This window comes from Chiloscyllium plagiosum, chromosome 5, assembly GCF_004010195.1.
Source record: "Chiloscyllium plagiosum isolate BGI_BamShark_2017 chromosome 5, ASM401019v2, whole genome shotgun sequence".
Lineage (NCBI taxonomy): Eukaryota > Metazoa > Chordata > Chondrichthyes > Orectolobiformes > Hemiscylliidae > Chiloscyllium > Chiloscyllium plagiosum.
Window position 1 is genome coordinate 17,868,563 of NC_057714.1, and position 15,801 is coordinate 17,884,363.

A 15,801-nucleotide genomic window follows, 5' to 3' on the forward strand; every position below is an offset into this window, starting at 1 on the left:
GCAACGGGAACAGGCTCCGTGCCAGAGGCCTGCACCCCATTGCTTACCCCTGGTAAGTCGTCCCCCCACAAGTATCCAAAACGGTATACTTGTTCTTGAGGGGAATTGCCGCAGGGGGTCCCTGCACTGGCTGTTTCCTCCCAGTCCCCCTCACTGTCACCCATCTGTCTGCAATCTTTGGAGTTACTACTTCCTTAAAGCTCCGATCTATGACCCCCTCTGCCTCCCGAATGATCCTAAGTTCATCCAACTCCAGCACCAGTTCCCTAACACGGTCTTGGAGGAGCTGGAGATGGGTGCACTTCCTGCAAGTGTAATCAGCAGGGACGTCCATGGCATCCCTCACCTCAAACATGTTGCAAGAGGAACATTGCACTGCCTTCACTGCCATCCCTCTAAAAAAAAACTGGGTCTAAAGAATAGAACAAGCAAAATGCAGCACATACCTACTTACCACAACGGGTCTTATTATTAGGTTAGAGGAGGAGGGCGGGTGGGAGGCCCCAGTCCTCCTCACTGTCACCCATCTGTCTGCAATCTTTGGAGTTACTACTTCCTTGCGCGCTTTTATAGGGAAATAACCTACCCGGCTGCCCCTCTGGCCTTCATCACTTCCCCCTGCTGCTCCCACTCTTTCTGTGAAGAGAAAAAATAACACCGCTGCCCGCTACCGGTAAGTAATTTTAAAACAAACTGTCTCACCTTAGCTGTAGCCTTCCGGGTTCCTTTACACTCTGCTGCTGGTCGCACTCAAAATGACCGTTGGCGTCAAAGGGTGAGTATTTATACTCACTGCTTTCCTTCCCGGCTGCCCCTCTGGTCTTCGTCACTTCCCCCTGCTGCTCCCGCTCTTTCTGTGAAGAGAAAAAAAAACACCGCTGCCCACGGTAATTTCAAAACAAACTGTCTCACCTTAGCTGTAGCCTTTCGGGTTCCTTTACACTCTGCTGCTGGTCACACTCAAAATCCAGGGAAAATTGGAAGATATGACCAATGCTGCTGAAGAACCTTTCACTTTCTTCAAAGTCTTTGGATGCATCTTATCTATTTCTGGTGCTTTGTCAATTTTAAATACAAATAACTTAACCAATATCTCCTCCCTATCAATTTTAATTCTTTGAGTAACTGAGTTTCCTCCTCTGCCAATATGACCTAGGCAACATCTGTCTTGTAAGTAAAGTCAGATACAAAGTAATCATTTAACATTTCAGCCATGCCTCTTGCCTCAAATTTGTAATGCTCTTCTTGGTTCTAATCATTCCTCCTCCTCATCACCCTTTCGCTGTCATGTGCTCATAGAAGAGTTTGGGATTTTTCTTTTTGGTATTTACCAGTGATTTTCATAATGCCTTTTTGTTTCTCATATTAGCTTTTTCACCTCCCTTCTGAACCTCTGTTTTCATCTTGATTCTCAATTATGTTTATTACCTGATATAAGAACAGCTTTTTCTATTTCACGTGATTTCTAGCCCCTTTGGCATCTGGAAGTCATACAGATGTAGAGATATCTAGCACCGAAAAAGGTCCTTTGGCCCATCATGTCTGTGCTGATCAAGAACAACCATGTAGCTTATCTAGTACTTGGCTCATAGACTTGTAAGCCTTGGCATCACAAATGTACACCTTCTTAAATATTTCAAGGGTTTCTATCTCTATCACCTCTACAGACAGTGAGTTACAGTTTCCCACCATCCCCTGGGTGAAAAAAATTCTCGCCTAAACATTCTGCTCCTTACTTTAAATCTTTGCCCCTGGTCATTGAACTCTTCATCAAGAAGAACAATTCCTTCCTGTCTAAAATATCTATTCCCATCATAATTTTAGATATTTCAATCATGTCCCCTCTAATCTGCTCTAAGGAAAACAATCTTAGTCTGTCCAATCTCTTTTCATAACTTAGGTTCTCCAGTCCAGGCAACATCCTGATAAAACCCCTCTACATCCTCTCTAGTGCAATCACATCCTCTTATAATGTAAAATCCAGAACTGCACACAATATCTTGCTGTGTTCTAACCAACATTTTATACAGTTCCAGCATCACCTCCTCGCTCTTAAACCCTATGCCTCCACTAATAAAGGCAAGTATCCCATTAAAAAACCTCCAGGTGCTGTAAGTCAGAAACAAAAACAGAAGTTGCTGGAAAAGCTCAGCAGGTCTGGCAGCATCTGTGCAGAGAAATCAAAGTTAATGTTTTGCGTCCGATGCCCCTTCCTCAGAACAGAGTATCTCATATGCCTTCTTAATCACTTTTTCCACCTGCCTGAATCCTTAAAGGACAAGTGTACATGCACACAAATGTCCCTCTGATCCTTGGTGCTTCACAGGGTCCTACCATTCATCAGGTATTCCCTTGCCTTGTCTGTCCTCCCCAAGTATATCACCTCACACTTATCCAGATTGAATTCCATTTGCCACTGATCAGCCCATCTGACCAGTCTGTCTCTATACTCTTGTAATCTATGACTATCCTCCTCATTACATATCACCCCACCAATATCATCTGTGAACTTAGTGATCAACCTTCCTACATTCAAGTCTCAATCATGTAAATAAACCTCAAACAGGGAGGGCCCCGACATTGACCCCTGTGGAACCCCACTGGATGTAAGAGTTCCAGTGAGAAAAACATCCTTCAGCAATCATCCTTTACTTCCTGTCACTTAGCCAGTAGTGGATCCAATTTGCCAAATTTCTTTGGATTGAATTGTCTCTTACCTTTGTTATCAGTATCCATGCAGGACCTTATCAAAAGCCTTGTGAAAGTCCAAATAGACTACATCAAAAGCATTGACTTCATCTACACATTTGGTCACCTCTTCATATAATTCAATCAAATTGGTTAGGCATGACCTCCTCTTATCAAAACCATATTAACTGTTCTTGATTAATCCCTGCCTCTCCAAAATCAAATTAATTCTGTCCCTCAGAATTGTTTCCAATAGTTTCCCCAACACTGAGGTTAGACTGACTGGTCTGTAGTTTCCTTGTTTATCCCTTGGTCCCTTCTTGAATAATTGTACTATGTTGGCTATTTCCTCCCTTGTCCCCCACTTTTCCCATTTGAAAGACTATACCAGGACCATGCTGAACCATCTCCTCTTTGAAGATAGTTCACTATTCGGCTACTGTTTTTCTCACAAACCTTGCCTCACAGAAGTCCACTCTCCGCCAGTTGATTATTCTAACCCTGAATTAACCAATATCATTTTCCATAAGATATAATGATAACTAGCCCTAAATGCACTCCAATGTCACTTGATCTACTTGATTCACCTCTTTCCCAGGAAGCAGGTGCCTCCTTTCTTGTTAGCTAGACACATATCATTGTAGAAAATTCTATTACCCACACCTTAGGAACTTTTTCCCTCAACAAGAGGTAATTAAATTGGTAATTAAACTCCCTCATTATAATTGCACTTGTGATGTTTATATCTGTCTGCAACTTCATCGATATCATAGAATCCCTACAGTGTGGAAACAGGCCCTTCGGCCCAACAAGTCCACCCCGACCCTCTGTAGAGTATCCCACCCAAACCCATTCCCCATTACTCTCCATTTACCCCTGACTAAAGCACCTAACCTACACATTCCTGAACACTATGGGCAATTTAGCATGGCCAATTTACCTAAACCGTATATCTTTGGAGTGTGGGAGGAAACTGAAGCACCCGGAGGAAACCCACGCAGACACAGGAAAAACTGCCTGAGGCTGGAATCGAACCCAGGTCCCTGGTGCTGTGATGCAGCAGTCTAACCACTGAGCCTCATGTTTACTACTTCCTTTTATTGACTGCTTCCAATTACTTTGTTATGCAAAAATTGAATGATATAACCTTGAAAGATTCCAAAATGCCCCCTTACAGATGTTTAATGTAACTGTAACGAGCAAGTTTATTCTGTCTCTATTTGAAAGTAATCACTCCTGGCCAGAAATGTTCCCATTTCCCTTTGATTCCTTTGACATGTCAAATTTGATCAGGTCCCAACACTTCATTCCTGTCCTGCTGATGATTGTCCTCTTCCTTGGCAGGATAAGTGTATGGATAAACCAGGCCCACGGCTCGACAGCAGAACAGAAATCTGCTTTGTGAACTGTGTGGAATGCTTTATCGACACCAGCCAGTTCATTCTCAATCAACTGGAACAGACACAAAAAAGCAGGATGTCACCAGAGGGTCTGAGTGAGCAGGAGTATACTGCAGCACAAAAGACTTGCCTTAACGCGTGACGGAGTGCATGTCAGGCACAGTGCAGAATGGGCATGCAGCATTGCTGGGGCACAGCTCTAAGGGGCCTGCTAGCCCCTGACTGCTCTTGGAAGGATCTTATCTTGGGCTACTATGTCCTTGATTCTGAGCCTCCAGTACGATCGTTTTACCATCCAGAAATAAAGCACAGTGGTATTTTTAAAACAAACATGCACTCAGTACAATAAAACACAGTGGGGATGATCTACACGCTGTCTTCGGCATGAAAAATCAAATCTGGTATTCAAGATGAATTGTCTGTTCAGAGTGAGATTCATGATTTTCACAGAGAGAACAGTTTGGTGCTGCAGGATTTTTTTTTGAGCACTCCTTGTTTGCAGTTGGATCATTGGACAAACATTATTGTTCATTTAGGGGATGTGGACTTTGCTGACTGCTCCAGTATTTATTGCCCACCCATATTTGGCCTTGAAGCTGTGATAGTGAATTACTTTTAAACCAATGCAGTCCTTCTGGTGTAGGTATTCCTACAGTGCTGTTAGTTCCAGAATTTTGATCCAACAATAGAATATTTCCACTGACCATTTCCCTTGCAGATTTATTGTTCTATATCCTTCCTATTTGTTGAAGATTGTTGAACCTAAAGTCACCATTGTTCTACCGGCCCATAGGGCTGCACTCTCATGAGAGGGAGACAATCGGTGGTGGTCTAACCTGAGGGTCAGCACACCTCAAGTGAGAGAGAGGTTGAGGAGAGTCTTTCATGGTAACCTTATCCAACATCTCTGAGGCAGACAATTCAGAAGCAGACTTCAAGTGCCAGGCTACTGGAGAAAGAAAATCAGCATAAACCAAAAAATGCTGGATGCAATCAGTAAATCTATGCGCAAAGGCTGAGAGCATGTCATCCAAGTGCAATGGCAAGTTACAGTTGAATTTTGCACAGCAAGCTCCCATAAACAGCAAAGATTTGATAACCAGCTTTTCCATGTGTACATGCAGCGTACCTTTTTGACCTTAATCATTTCCACCACAGGAAATTCTGATGACAAGCTGATTGCACAGGATTGTCTCTCTTGTCCTCAAACTAAACCCTGGAAGCTTTCATTGGCAAATTTAGCTTTTATCTGCGAACCCAGAGAGGTTAGGAAGCAAAGACTTCGCCCAATTTGATAGGAATATTTTATTATTTTCCTCTGCTCCCTGTTTAAAATGGCAAGATTAGCATTGGACTAGTTACTGAATAGAAAAGACTGAAGGCTGCAACTGTGGACTATTGGACACTGCTTCAGGATTTGGGAGGAAACAAACAGGTTTTGAGGTGTATTGATTAGTGGAGACAGTGGAGGAAGATCAGGCTTGTTGAATAGGAGGGAGGATGGTGGGGAGCGAGGGCTCAGAAAATGGAAATGGCAAGGGGAAGGTCAGTCTTAGTCAAAACTGTTGGGTTGGGCAAGTGATGAGAGAAGATGCCAATGGCAACACACACACACACACACATTAATTGTTTGTCCTTTCTCTCCCAAATACTACTACCTTTAATTTGGAGGGTGTGGTTTGGTCTTCAGAATTAATATCGAAGCCACAGATTTTGGAGATGTTTTCAGAGTGGAGATCTATGTCACAAGTGCCTACATAGCAATGATGGTAGCAACAGGAAGAAATTAAACAGTTGAATCCAGATTCAATAATTGATGTGAAATCTGGTCTATACATTCTACCAAACATGTTGCAACCCAGCTTAACATTTTGTAGTTCCATCAATAGATACATCACATATAAAATATTATCCACTGAAGTGATAGAGGTCAGTTTAACTTATTGTCTTTTTACTTTGAATTTGTAATCCATTTTAGTGGTATTTAGTAATAAGGTAAAGTCACCATACTCTTACCAGACCACAGGGTTGCCCTCCGAGAGATATATATATATATATATAGAGAGAGAGAGAGAGAGAGAGATAGAGACAGGGGGAGAGAGGACTGGTGGAGCATCACCACGCATCAGATAACAGAGGCTGAAAAGGAGAGTCCAAATGGTAACCTCAGCTAGGTGCAAGAATTGAACCATGCTTGGCATCACTCTACATCACAGACCAACTGTTCATCCAACTGAGCCAAACAATACCCCCATCTCCAGTAGGTATTTAGTATGTTAAATATAGGGCCTTCAAACAAATTGAATCTCTGAAAGACAAATGCAACTCTAATACAGAAATTTTTACCTCCCTGGCCACAGCCCTGAAGCTATACAGCTGTCCAACTCCCTCGAACCCTTGACAGCATCTAAACCACAAGATCCTTAGGTCCATGTGACTTACGTACAAAGCAGACGGAAATTGCTAGGAGACCCAGGTCATGTAAAATCATAAAAATCTGGAATTGAAAGTCTAATGGCCATGAAATGACTGTCATAAAAATGCATCTGATTCATTAATGCCTTAGTGAGAAGGAAAGTGCTAGCCTTGTCTACTTTGGCTTACATGAGATTCCTGACCCACTACAGTGTGGTTGAGGAACCATTGAAGGTGACAAGGGTGCAGAATATACTCAAGATTAGAAACCATTAGGAGGTAGGATCACCGGACCCGAAATGTTAACTCTGATTTCTCTTCACAAATATGACATGCTGAGCTTTTCCAGCAACTTGTTTTTGTTTCTGATTTACAGTATCTGCAGTTCTTTCAGTTTTTATTTAGGTTTTTCAATGCCCACCAAGACTAGCCGCACAGCACAAGGCATACCTAAGTGGTCTCAACTTGGCAAAGCTACAAAATAGCACTGCCTGTGCTCAAACAGAATACTGGCGGGTGGCTAATGTTGTGCCTTTATTTAAGAGAGACTGCAAGAAGCTGCTTGGGATCTATAGACCAGTAAGTCTAATATCAGTGGTGGATGATTTGTTGGAGGGGATTCTGAGGGACTGGAGAGGCAAAGACTAACTAGGGAGAGTCAACATACCTTTGCAGGTGGGAAATCATATCTCACAAACTTGATTGGGTTTTTTTTGGATGCAATCAAGAAGACAGATGATGGTAGAGTGGTAGATATTGTATACATGAACTTTAGTAGGGTCTTTGACACAGGAGGAGAAAGTGAGGGCTGCAGATGCTGGAGATCAGAGCTGAAAATGTGTTGCTGGAAAAGCGCAGCAGGTCAGGCAGCATCCAAGGAACAGGAGAATCGATGTTTCGGGCATAAGCCCTTCTTAAGACAAGTTAGTGAAGTTGGGATTCAGGGAGAGCTTACCATTTTGATACAACATTAGCCTGATGGTAAGAAACAGAGGGGGTGGGGGGGCGTTGAGGATCATTTTTGGAGAGGAGGCCTGTGATCAGCAGTGTTCTGCAGGGATCAGTGCTGGGTCCATTGTCATTTATATAAATGTTTTGGATGAGAATATAAGAAGCCTGGTTAGTAAGTTTGCAGATGACATCAAAATTAGTGGTATAGTAGAGAAGATTATCTACGATTACAAAGAGATATTTTTTAATTGGGCTAATGGGCTGGAAGTGGAAGATTGGGTTTAACTTAGATAAACGTGAGGTGCTGAATTTTGGTAAGATAAACAAGGCATGACTTCCACAGTTAATGGTAGGGACCTGGGGAGGGTTGTTGAACAGACAGACCTAGGGGTTCAGGTACATAGTTCCTTGAAAGTGGCATCACAGGTAGACTGGGTAGTGAAGAAGGCGTTTGGCATGTTTGTCTTCACCGCACATACCTTTGAGTATTGGAGTTGGGATGTCACGATGTTGTACAGGATGTTTGTGAGGCCACTTTTGGAGTAGTGTGTACAGTTCTGAGGTCCTTCTGCTATAGGAAGGATATTGGAGAGGGTGCAGAAAAGATTTGCAAGGATATTACTGGGACTGTAGAGTTTGAGTTATAAGGAGAAACTGGATAGGCTGTGACTTTCTTCACTGAAAGTTAGGAGGTTGAGGGCTGACCTTACAGAGGTTTATAAAATCATGAGAGGCAAAGATAAGGTGACTAGCAAAGGTCTTTTCCTCATGATAGGTGAGCTCAAAACTAGAGGGGATAATTTTAAGGTGAAAGGAGAAAGATTTAAAAGGGACCCGAGGGGCACATTTTCATACAAAGAATGGTTAGTATGTGAAATGAACTGTCAAAGGAAGCAGTAGATGCAGGTACAGTTACAACATTTAAAACACATTTGGACAGATACATGAATAGGAAAGGTTTCACAGGAAATGGGACTCGTTTAATTTGGGAAACTTGGTCAGCATAGAGGAGTTGGACTGAAGGATCTGTTTCTGTGTTGTATGACTTTATGACTCCAAGCAGCATATGAAGGACAGAACTAAGTGCTTTCACAGTCCCTCGATCAGATTTAAACCCTGCAGTTCTGCCACATGAATGCCATGAATGATTTTGAACAACCAAATAACTCACTGGATAAGAAATCTCCACAAACATCCCCATCCTCAATAATGGAAAACATAGCACACCACGCAAAAGGTAATACTGAAGCAATCACAGCAATCTTCAACCGAATGGATGATCTCTCCCTGCCTCCTCTAGAGATCCCTAACATCTCAGATACTAGTCTTCAGCCAATTTGAGTCACTCCACGTAATATCAAGAAATGCTTGGAAACACTGGATACTGCAAAGATTATTGGCCCTAACATCATTGTGGCCATAACAGTCATAGTTATTTAGATCCAGAGCAAAGACAAAGGCTTTTCAGCATTTTAAGTCTGCTTCGGTCAAAAACAAACATTCAAGCATTCTAATCCCATTATCCAGCACTTCACCTTGTACACTTTGACATCACAAGTGTACATCTAGATATTTCTTAAATGTTATGAAAATTTCTGCCTCTACCACCACTATATGCAGTGAGTTCCAGATTCCCATCATCCTCTATGTGAAAAACATTTTCCTCACATCCCCTCTAAATCTCTAGGCCATTACCTTACATCTATGTTCCCCCGTCATTAAACTCTCCACTAAGGAAAACAGTTCCTTTCTGTCAACCCCATCTATGCCTCTCATAATTTTATACATCTCAGTCATGTTCCACCTTCAATCTACTCTGCTGCAAGGAGAGCAAATCCAGTCTTATCCAATCTCTCTTTATAACTCTCCAACCCAAGCAGCATCCTGATAAATCTCCTCTACACCCTATTTAACACAATTACATTCTTTAAACATGTGGATTGCAGAACTGCATGCAAAACTCTTGCTGTGGTCCAAACAACATTTGACATAGTTTCCAGCAACACCTCCCTGCTCTTTAAACCCTAAAGCTTCACTGATAAATACAAGTTCTCTTATGCCTTCTTAACCAACTTATCTTCCTGGCTTGCTACATTAAGGGACCGAGGACAACGCACCAAGTTCCCTCTGATCCTCGGTGTCTTCCAGAGTCTGACTTTTATCATATATACCCTTGACTTGTTTGTCCTGCCCAAGAGTATCATTCACACTTATCTGGACGAAGACATGTGTCCAGAATTTGCTGTGCACCTAGGCAAGCTGCTATAGTACAGCTACAACACTGACATTGATCCGACATTGTGGAAAATTCCCCATATATGTTCTATATACACAAGCAGGACAAATCCAATCAGTCAATTACCTAACCTCAGTCTAGTCTTGATCATCAGTAAAATGATGGAAGGTGTCATCAAGCAGTACTTGCTTAGTAATAACGTGGTTACTGACGCTCAGTTTGGGTTCTGCCCAGGCCATTCAGCTCCTGACCACAGTATAGCCTTGGTCCAAATATAGATAAAGGAGCTGAAATACACAGGTGAGTTGAGAGTGACTGTCATGATATCATGACAACATTCAACCTGATGTGACATAAGGAATCCCAGCAAAGCTGGAGTCCAGCGGAACTCCTTTATGCTGACTCGAGTCACACCTGACATATAAGAAGATGGTTGTGGTTGTTGGAGGTCAGTCATCTCAGCTCCAGGACATCTCCGCTGGGCTTCCTTAAGGTCATGCCCTAGGCTCAGACTAGGGCTGACAATAGGCAAGTAGTCTTCATACCACAGAAGTACCTGAACAGATCTAACCAGAGAGAATCTAACAACTGCCCCTTGATAGTCAATAACATTACCACTGCCACATCCTCCACTATCAACATTTGGAGTGTTACCGTCAATTACAAACTGAACTGGATCATCATATAAATACTATGCAGGCAACAGCAGGTCAAAGGCTAGAAATTTTGCAATGAGTTACTCCCCTCTTAACTCTCAAGATCCTGTCCACCATCTACAAGGTACAAGTCAGAAGTACGATGGAATACTCCCCATTTGCATGGATGTGTGCAGTTTCAAAACACTCATGCTTCATATTATGCAGAACAAAATAGCCTGCTTGACTGGCACATCCACAAACATTCACTCACCCCTCCACCAATGCCCAGTACCAGCAGTGAGTACTATCCACAAGATGCACCGTGAAAAATTGCAAAAGCTCTCCACATGGCACCTTCCAAACCCATGACCAATACCGTCTAAAAGGACAAAGGCAGTAAATATGTGGGAGCAACACTACCATCAAGTTCCCCTCCAAGTCACCCACCATCCAGGCTTGGAAATATATTGCTGTTCCTTCAGTGTTGCTGGGTCAAAATTCTGGAATTCCCTGCCCACTGGCGTCGTGGGTCCATCCACAGCAAATGGACTGCAACAGCTTACCAACTTCTCAAGGGAAACCAAGTATGGGCAATAAATGCTGGCCAGCCAGTGACCAAAGATCTCATGACTTTTTTCATTTACAGGAAAAGGAGGTCTTTCAAACATGTGGTCAACAAGAGGATCTAAATTTTCTATCAGAGTCTAAGGACCCAATGTAAATACAAAATAACAAAATGCTGGAGGAAGGGAAGGCAAAGGCTTAGTGGTATTATCATTGGACTGCTAATCCAAGGACTCAAGTAATGTTCTGGGAATTCAGATTCGAATTTGCCACAGCAGATGTTGGGATTTGAATTCAATAAAAATCTGGAATTAGGAGTCAAATGATGACCATGAATCTGTTGTTGATTGTCAGAAAAAACACATCTGGTTCACTAATGTCCTTTATGGAAGAAAACTGCCATCCTTACCTGGTCTGGCCTACATGTGACTGCAGACCCATAGCAATGTGGCTAACTATTAACTGCCCTCTGGACAATCAGGGATGGCAATAAAGGCTGGACTTCCCAGTGACACCTTCATCTCATGAATAAAAAGAACCCAGCAAATCTGGATTTGGAGAGAGAAAAACAGGGTTAACTATTCAGATCCAGTGATCTTGCATCAGACCTAAAAATAGGCTGGGAGTTGCAATATTTATGCTGATGACGAGGTAGGGGGAGTGAATAGTGTACAAGGAGATGGGGCCAAGAAAGAGAGAAAAAAGGGAAAGAGAATGGCAAACAAAGAGATTTATGATAAGTTGAGACAGAGAGCGATAAATGCTAGATCCAGTGCTAACGATAAATGTAAATGTTTGAAAATGGGTTGGTTGTGCTGGGAGCAAACGATACAAGACATGACTAGCGGTGTAGGGAAGGGCAATGCACATTGGAGGAGGTGTTCAACCTCTGAACTTGTCAAACTCTGAACTTGTCAAACTCAGTGTTGAGACCTGAAGGCTGCAACGTACTTAGGTGGAAGATGAGGTGTTATTTCTCTAGCTTGGGTTGAGCCTCACTGGAGTACTTCAGCAGGCCTGAGACAGAAATGTTGGCGTAGGAACACAAGTGGTGTGTTGAAGTGGAAAGTGACTGGAAGCTCAGAGTCATTTTGTTTAGCAAAGCATCATCCAGTCTGTGTTTTGTGTCACCATTGTAGAGGAGGCCACATAGTCAACAGTAAACACAGCAGACTAAATTGAATGAAGTGTAGGTAAAACGTTGCTTCACCTGGAAGGTGTGTTTGGGGCACTGGATAGTCATAAGGGAGGAGGTAAGTAAGCAAGTATTGTACCTTCTTCATCTTCAAATGCACGGTAAAGTGTTGTGGGGAGATGTTGCGAGTGGAGAAGTCGTGGATCAAAGTGGCACAAGGGAATGGTCCTCACAGAATGCTTTGAGGAGAAAGTGAGGTCTGCAGATGCTGGAGATCAGAGCTGAAAATGTGTTGCTGGAGAAGCGCAACAGGTCAGGCAGCATCCAGGGAACAGGAGAATCNNACGTCGATTCTCCTGTTCCCTGGATGCTGCCTGACCTGCTGCGCTTCTCCAACAACACATTTTCAGCCCACAGAATGCTGACAAGGGAGGATACCACTCTGCTGGAAGTAGCAGAAATGGCGACCTATGCTCTTTTGGTGGCCAGTGGGGTGGAGTGGAAAGCGAGGACCAGCTGAACCCTATAATTATTGTGGGAGGAAAGGAAAGGGAAGGGATGAAGGAAATAGGTTGAACACAGTTGAGGAAAAAGGTGAACATTTCTGAGGCCCCCTGCAGAAGGTGGCATTATCAGAACAGATGAAATAGAGAACCTGGGAACATGGAATGGAGTCTTTACGGGAAGCAAGATATGAGGATGCATAGTCAAAGTATCTGTCGGAGTCAGTGGATTTATAATGATTTATAATGGCAGCTTATGGTAGAAATGGGAAGAGAGATACCGAGGAATGGGAAGGAGGAGTCAGGTGTGGCAGCAGGGTGGAAATTGGAAGCAAAATTGCTAAATACTTCCAATTCCGAATGAGGGAAGGAAGCAGCAATACCGATGTCACTGATATACTGGAGAAAGTGTTGCCGTGGGGTGTGTGTGTGTGTTGTGCGCGTGTGTGTAAATGGCCTGAATAGGACATACACTAGAAATGTTCCACATAACCCTCAAGAGGCAGGCATGACTGAGGCCCATGCAGGTATCCTTGGCCACATCTTATACCTGAAGAAAGTGAGAGGTGTTAAAAGGTGAAGTTGTTCAAAGTAAGGATGAGGCCAGCAAGACAAAGGAGGGTAGTGGTGGATCGGGATGGTTCAGATCCTCTCTTAAGAAGTTGTGAACCCTCAGACCACCCTGACTACTCTTACCTTCTAGGTAAAAACAATGACTGCAGATGCTGGAAACCAGATTCTGGATCAGTGGTGCTGGAAGAGCACAGCAATTCAGGCAGCATCCGAGGACAGGCAAAATCCTCGGATGCTACTCTTACCTTCTGTCTGCCTCGTTCACTCTTTGTCTACCTTGTGCTTACACTCTCTTTCTCTCTCACACTCTGTGTGGGTATGTCTCTCTCTCTCTCTCTCTCTCTTTCGCTCCCCCATCACTTTTCAGTTCTGACAAAGGGTTGCTCGGCACAAAACATTAACTGTTTTTCTCTCAACAGATGCTGCCAGACCCATTGAGTTTCTGCATCATTTTCTGTTTCTGTTTCAGATTTCCAGCAGCTGCAGTTATTTATATTTACATTAAAATCAGAACAGAATAATTCACAGCACTAAATGGAGCAAATTGACACCATTTGTCCATTACAGCTCTCTGCAACAATAACTCACCCAGATCAATCCCCTGTCTTTTCCCTGTAGCCATGCAAATTTGCTCTCTTTAGAAGACCATTTGATTCTCTTTTGAAAGTCACCATTGAATTTGCTTCCATACTACTTTTAATGCACTGTATTCGAGCTCCTAATCCCTCACTATATGCAAGTGTTCTTTCTTATGTCATTATTGTTTCTAACTACATTGAATCTGTGTCATTTGCTTCTTGGTGAATCTTCCAAGGAGAACTGTTTCACCCTATCTACTTTGTCTGTAATTTTCATGATCCTAAATATCTCTACCACCTGAGGCACCTTCCACTTCATCTGGAGGTCAAAGATTGACCATGTCCACAGGGACACAATGTACAATGTGTGGGGGGGGCGGCATACCCAATGCCACCCTCATTCACTTGCCCATCTTTGTCTGGGGCTGTATTAAGCTGTGCATAGAGATGTGTACACAAACACCAAATGCTTCTATGTGCTGAGGTTCCACCTGTTTTTGAAGGATGGATCTGTCTGCGTTGCCATGGAATGGTCCAAGTAGTTGGACCATTCCATATCACCCATCCTTGATAGAAAAATTTGCAAAGAGAAACATCTTCAACTACAACTCAATCAGGCAGTGGTCAGCACATAGAATCCTCAAGACCCTGCGGGAAAAGGAGGGTTGTTTCTGTCAGGTAGTTCCCTGAGCAGACTTTCAAAGTCATTTGGCAGAATGCCTCATCGACAAAACTTACTAAAATGCATCAAGATGTAGCTTGACCGATGGTGAGAAGGGCACTACCTGTAAGATCATTCATGTACTCCCAGACTGTCTGAGACACTGCATGCTGCCTTCAGAGTAGCTGGTGCTGGGGAGAAGAACTGTCACACATCTCCTTCTGGAATGTATTTTTGCAAAGGTCTGGACAGAGATTCTGCTTTTCTGTTGAGGTTTACCGAGCAGCTCTATGATCAGAATTTTGGGCTCTATGGATTGTTCCCTAAGATGCACACCAAGACACACATTAACTGTTATGTGAAGACCATAACCGAATGAAAGTTGCTCATTCAGATGCCTGAAACTTGTTGGTCTTCCAAAGTAAAGAGTTGAACTCGACTGAGAGTTGCAGATTGGCATATTTCGAAGTCCAGGTCTATCTGCTGAGGGATGCATAAAGCTTGGGCCAGCTGCTGCCAAAGCGCAGTGGTGAAAGACCATCTACAGTCTGCCAAAGTACAATGAGGGTCTGTGCAGTTATCAGATCCTCTCTGCCTCAAATTATTTGCAAATAGTCTCATAAGTAAGTAGAAAATGTCTTTAGTTTTGCAACTGCAGGAAATGTCAAATTCCAATATTTGTCTTCCTTACATGAAAAAAAATTGTACGAAACGTTTTTACAAATATATTAAGGACAAAAGGGTAACTTTCCAGCAACACATTTCCAGCTCTGATCTCCAGTATCTGCAGACCTCACTTTCTCCCCTCAAAGATCAGCAAGGCGACCTTTGTGTGGAACCACATAAAATGGGGGAGAGACTAAATGAATATTTTGCATCAGTATTTACTGTGGAAAAGGATATGGAAGATATAGACTGTAGGGAAATGGATGGTGACATCTTGCAAAATGTCCAGATTACAGAGGAGGAAGTGCTGGATGTCTTGAAACGGTTAAAAGTGGGTAAATCCCCAGGACCTGATCAGGTGCACCCGAGAACTCTGTGGGAAGCTAGAGAAGTGATTGCTGGGCCTCTTGCTGAGATATTTGTATCATCGATTGTCACAGGTGAGTTGGGGGAAGACTGGAGGTTGGCAAACGTGGTGCCACTGTTTAAGAAGGGTGGTAAAGATAAGCCAGGGAACTATAGACCAGTGAGCCTGACCTCGGTGGTGGGAAGTTGTTGGAGGGAATCCTGAGGAACAGGATGTACATGTATTTGGAAAGGCAAGGCCTGATTCGGGATAGTCAACATGGCTTTGTGCGTGGGAAATCATGTCTCACAAACTTGATTGAGTTTTTTGAAGTAGTAACAAAGAAGATTGATGAGGGCAGAGCAGTAGATGTGATCTATATGGACTTCAGTAAGGCGTTCGACAAGGTTCCCCATGGGAGACTGATTAGCAAGGTTAGATCTCATG

At 43.1% G+C, this 15,801-nt stretch overlaps 1 protein-coding gene across 1 annotated transcript in view; it reads left to right on the forward strand.

Moving 5' to 3' along the window:
• Positions 1-4,434, forward strand: part of LOC122550232 — a 23,981-nt gene extending 19,547 nt beyond the window's left edge. Inside the window, exon 4 of the mRNA XM_043690992.1 lies at positions 4,033-4,434. Coding sequence (XP_043546927.1) covers positions 4,033-4,230 — 198 coding nt within the window. The 3' untranslated portion in view covers positions 4,231-4,434. The remainder of the gene's footprint in view (positions 1-4,032) is intronic.
• The last annotated feature ends 11,367 nt before the right edge of the window (positions 4,435-15,801 follow it).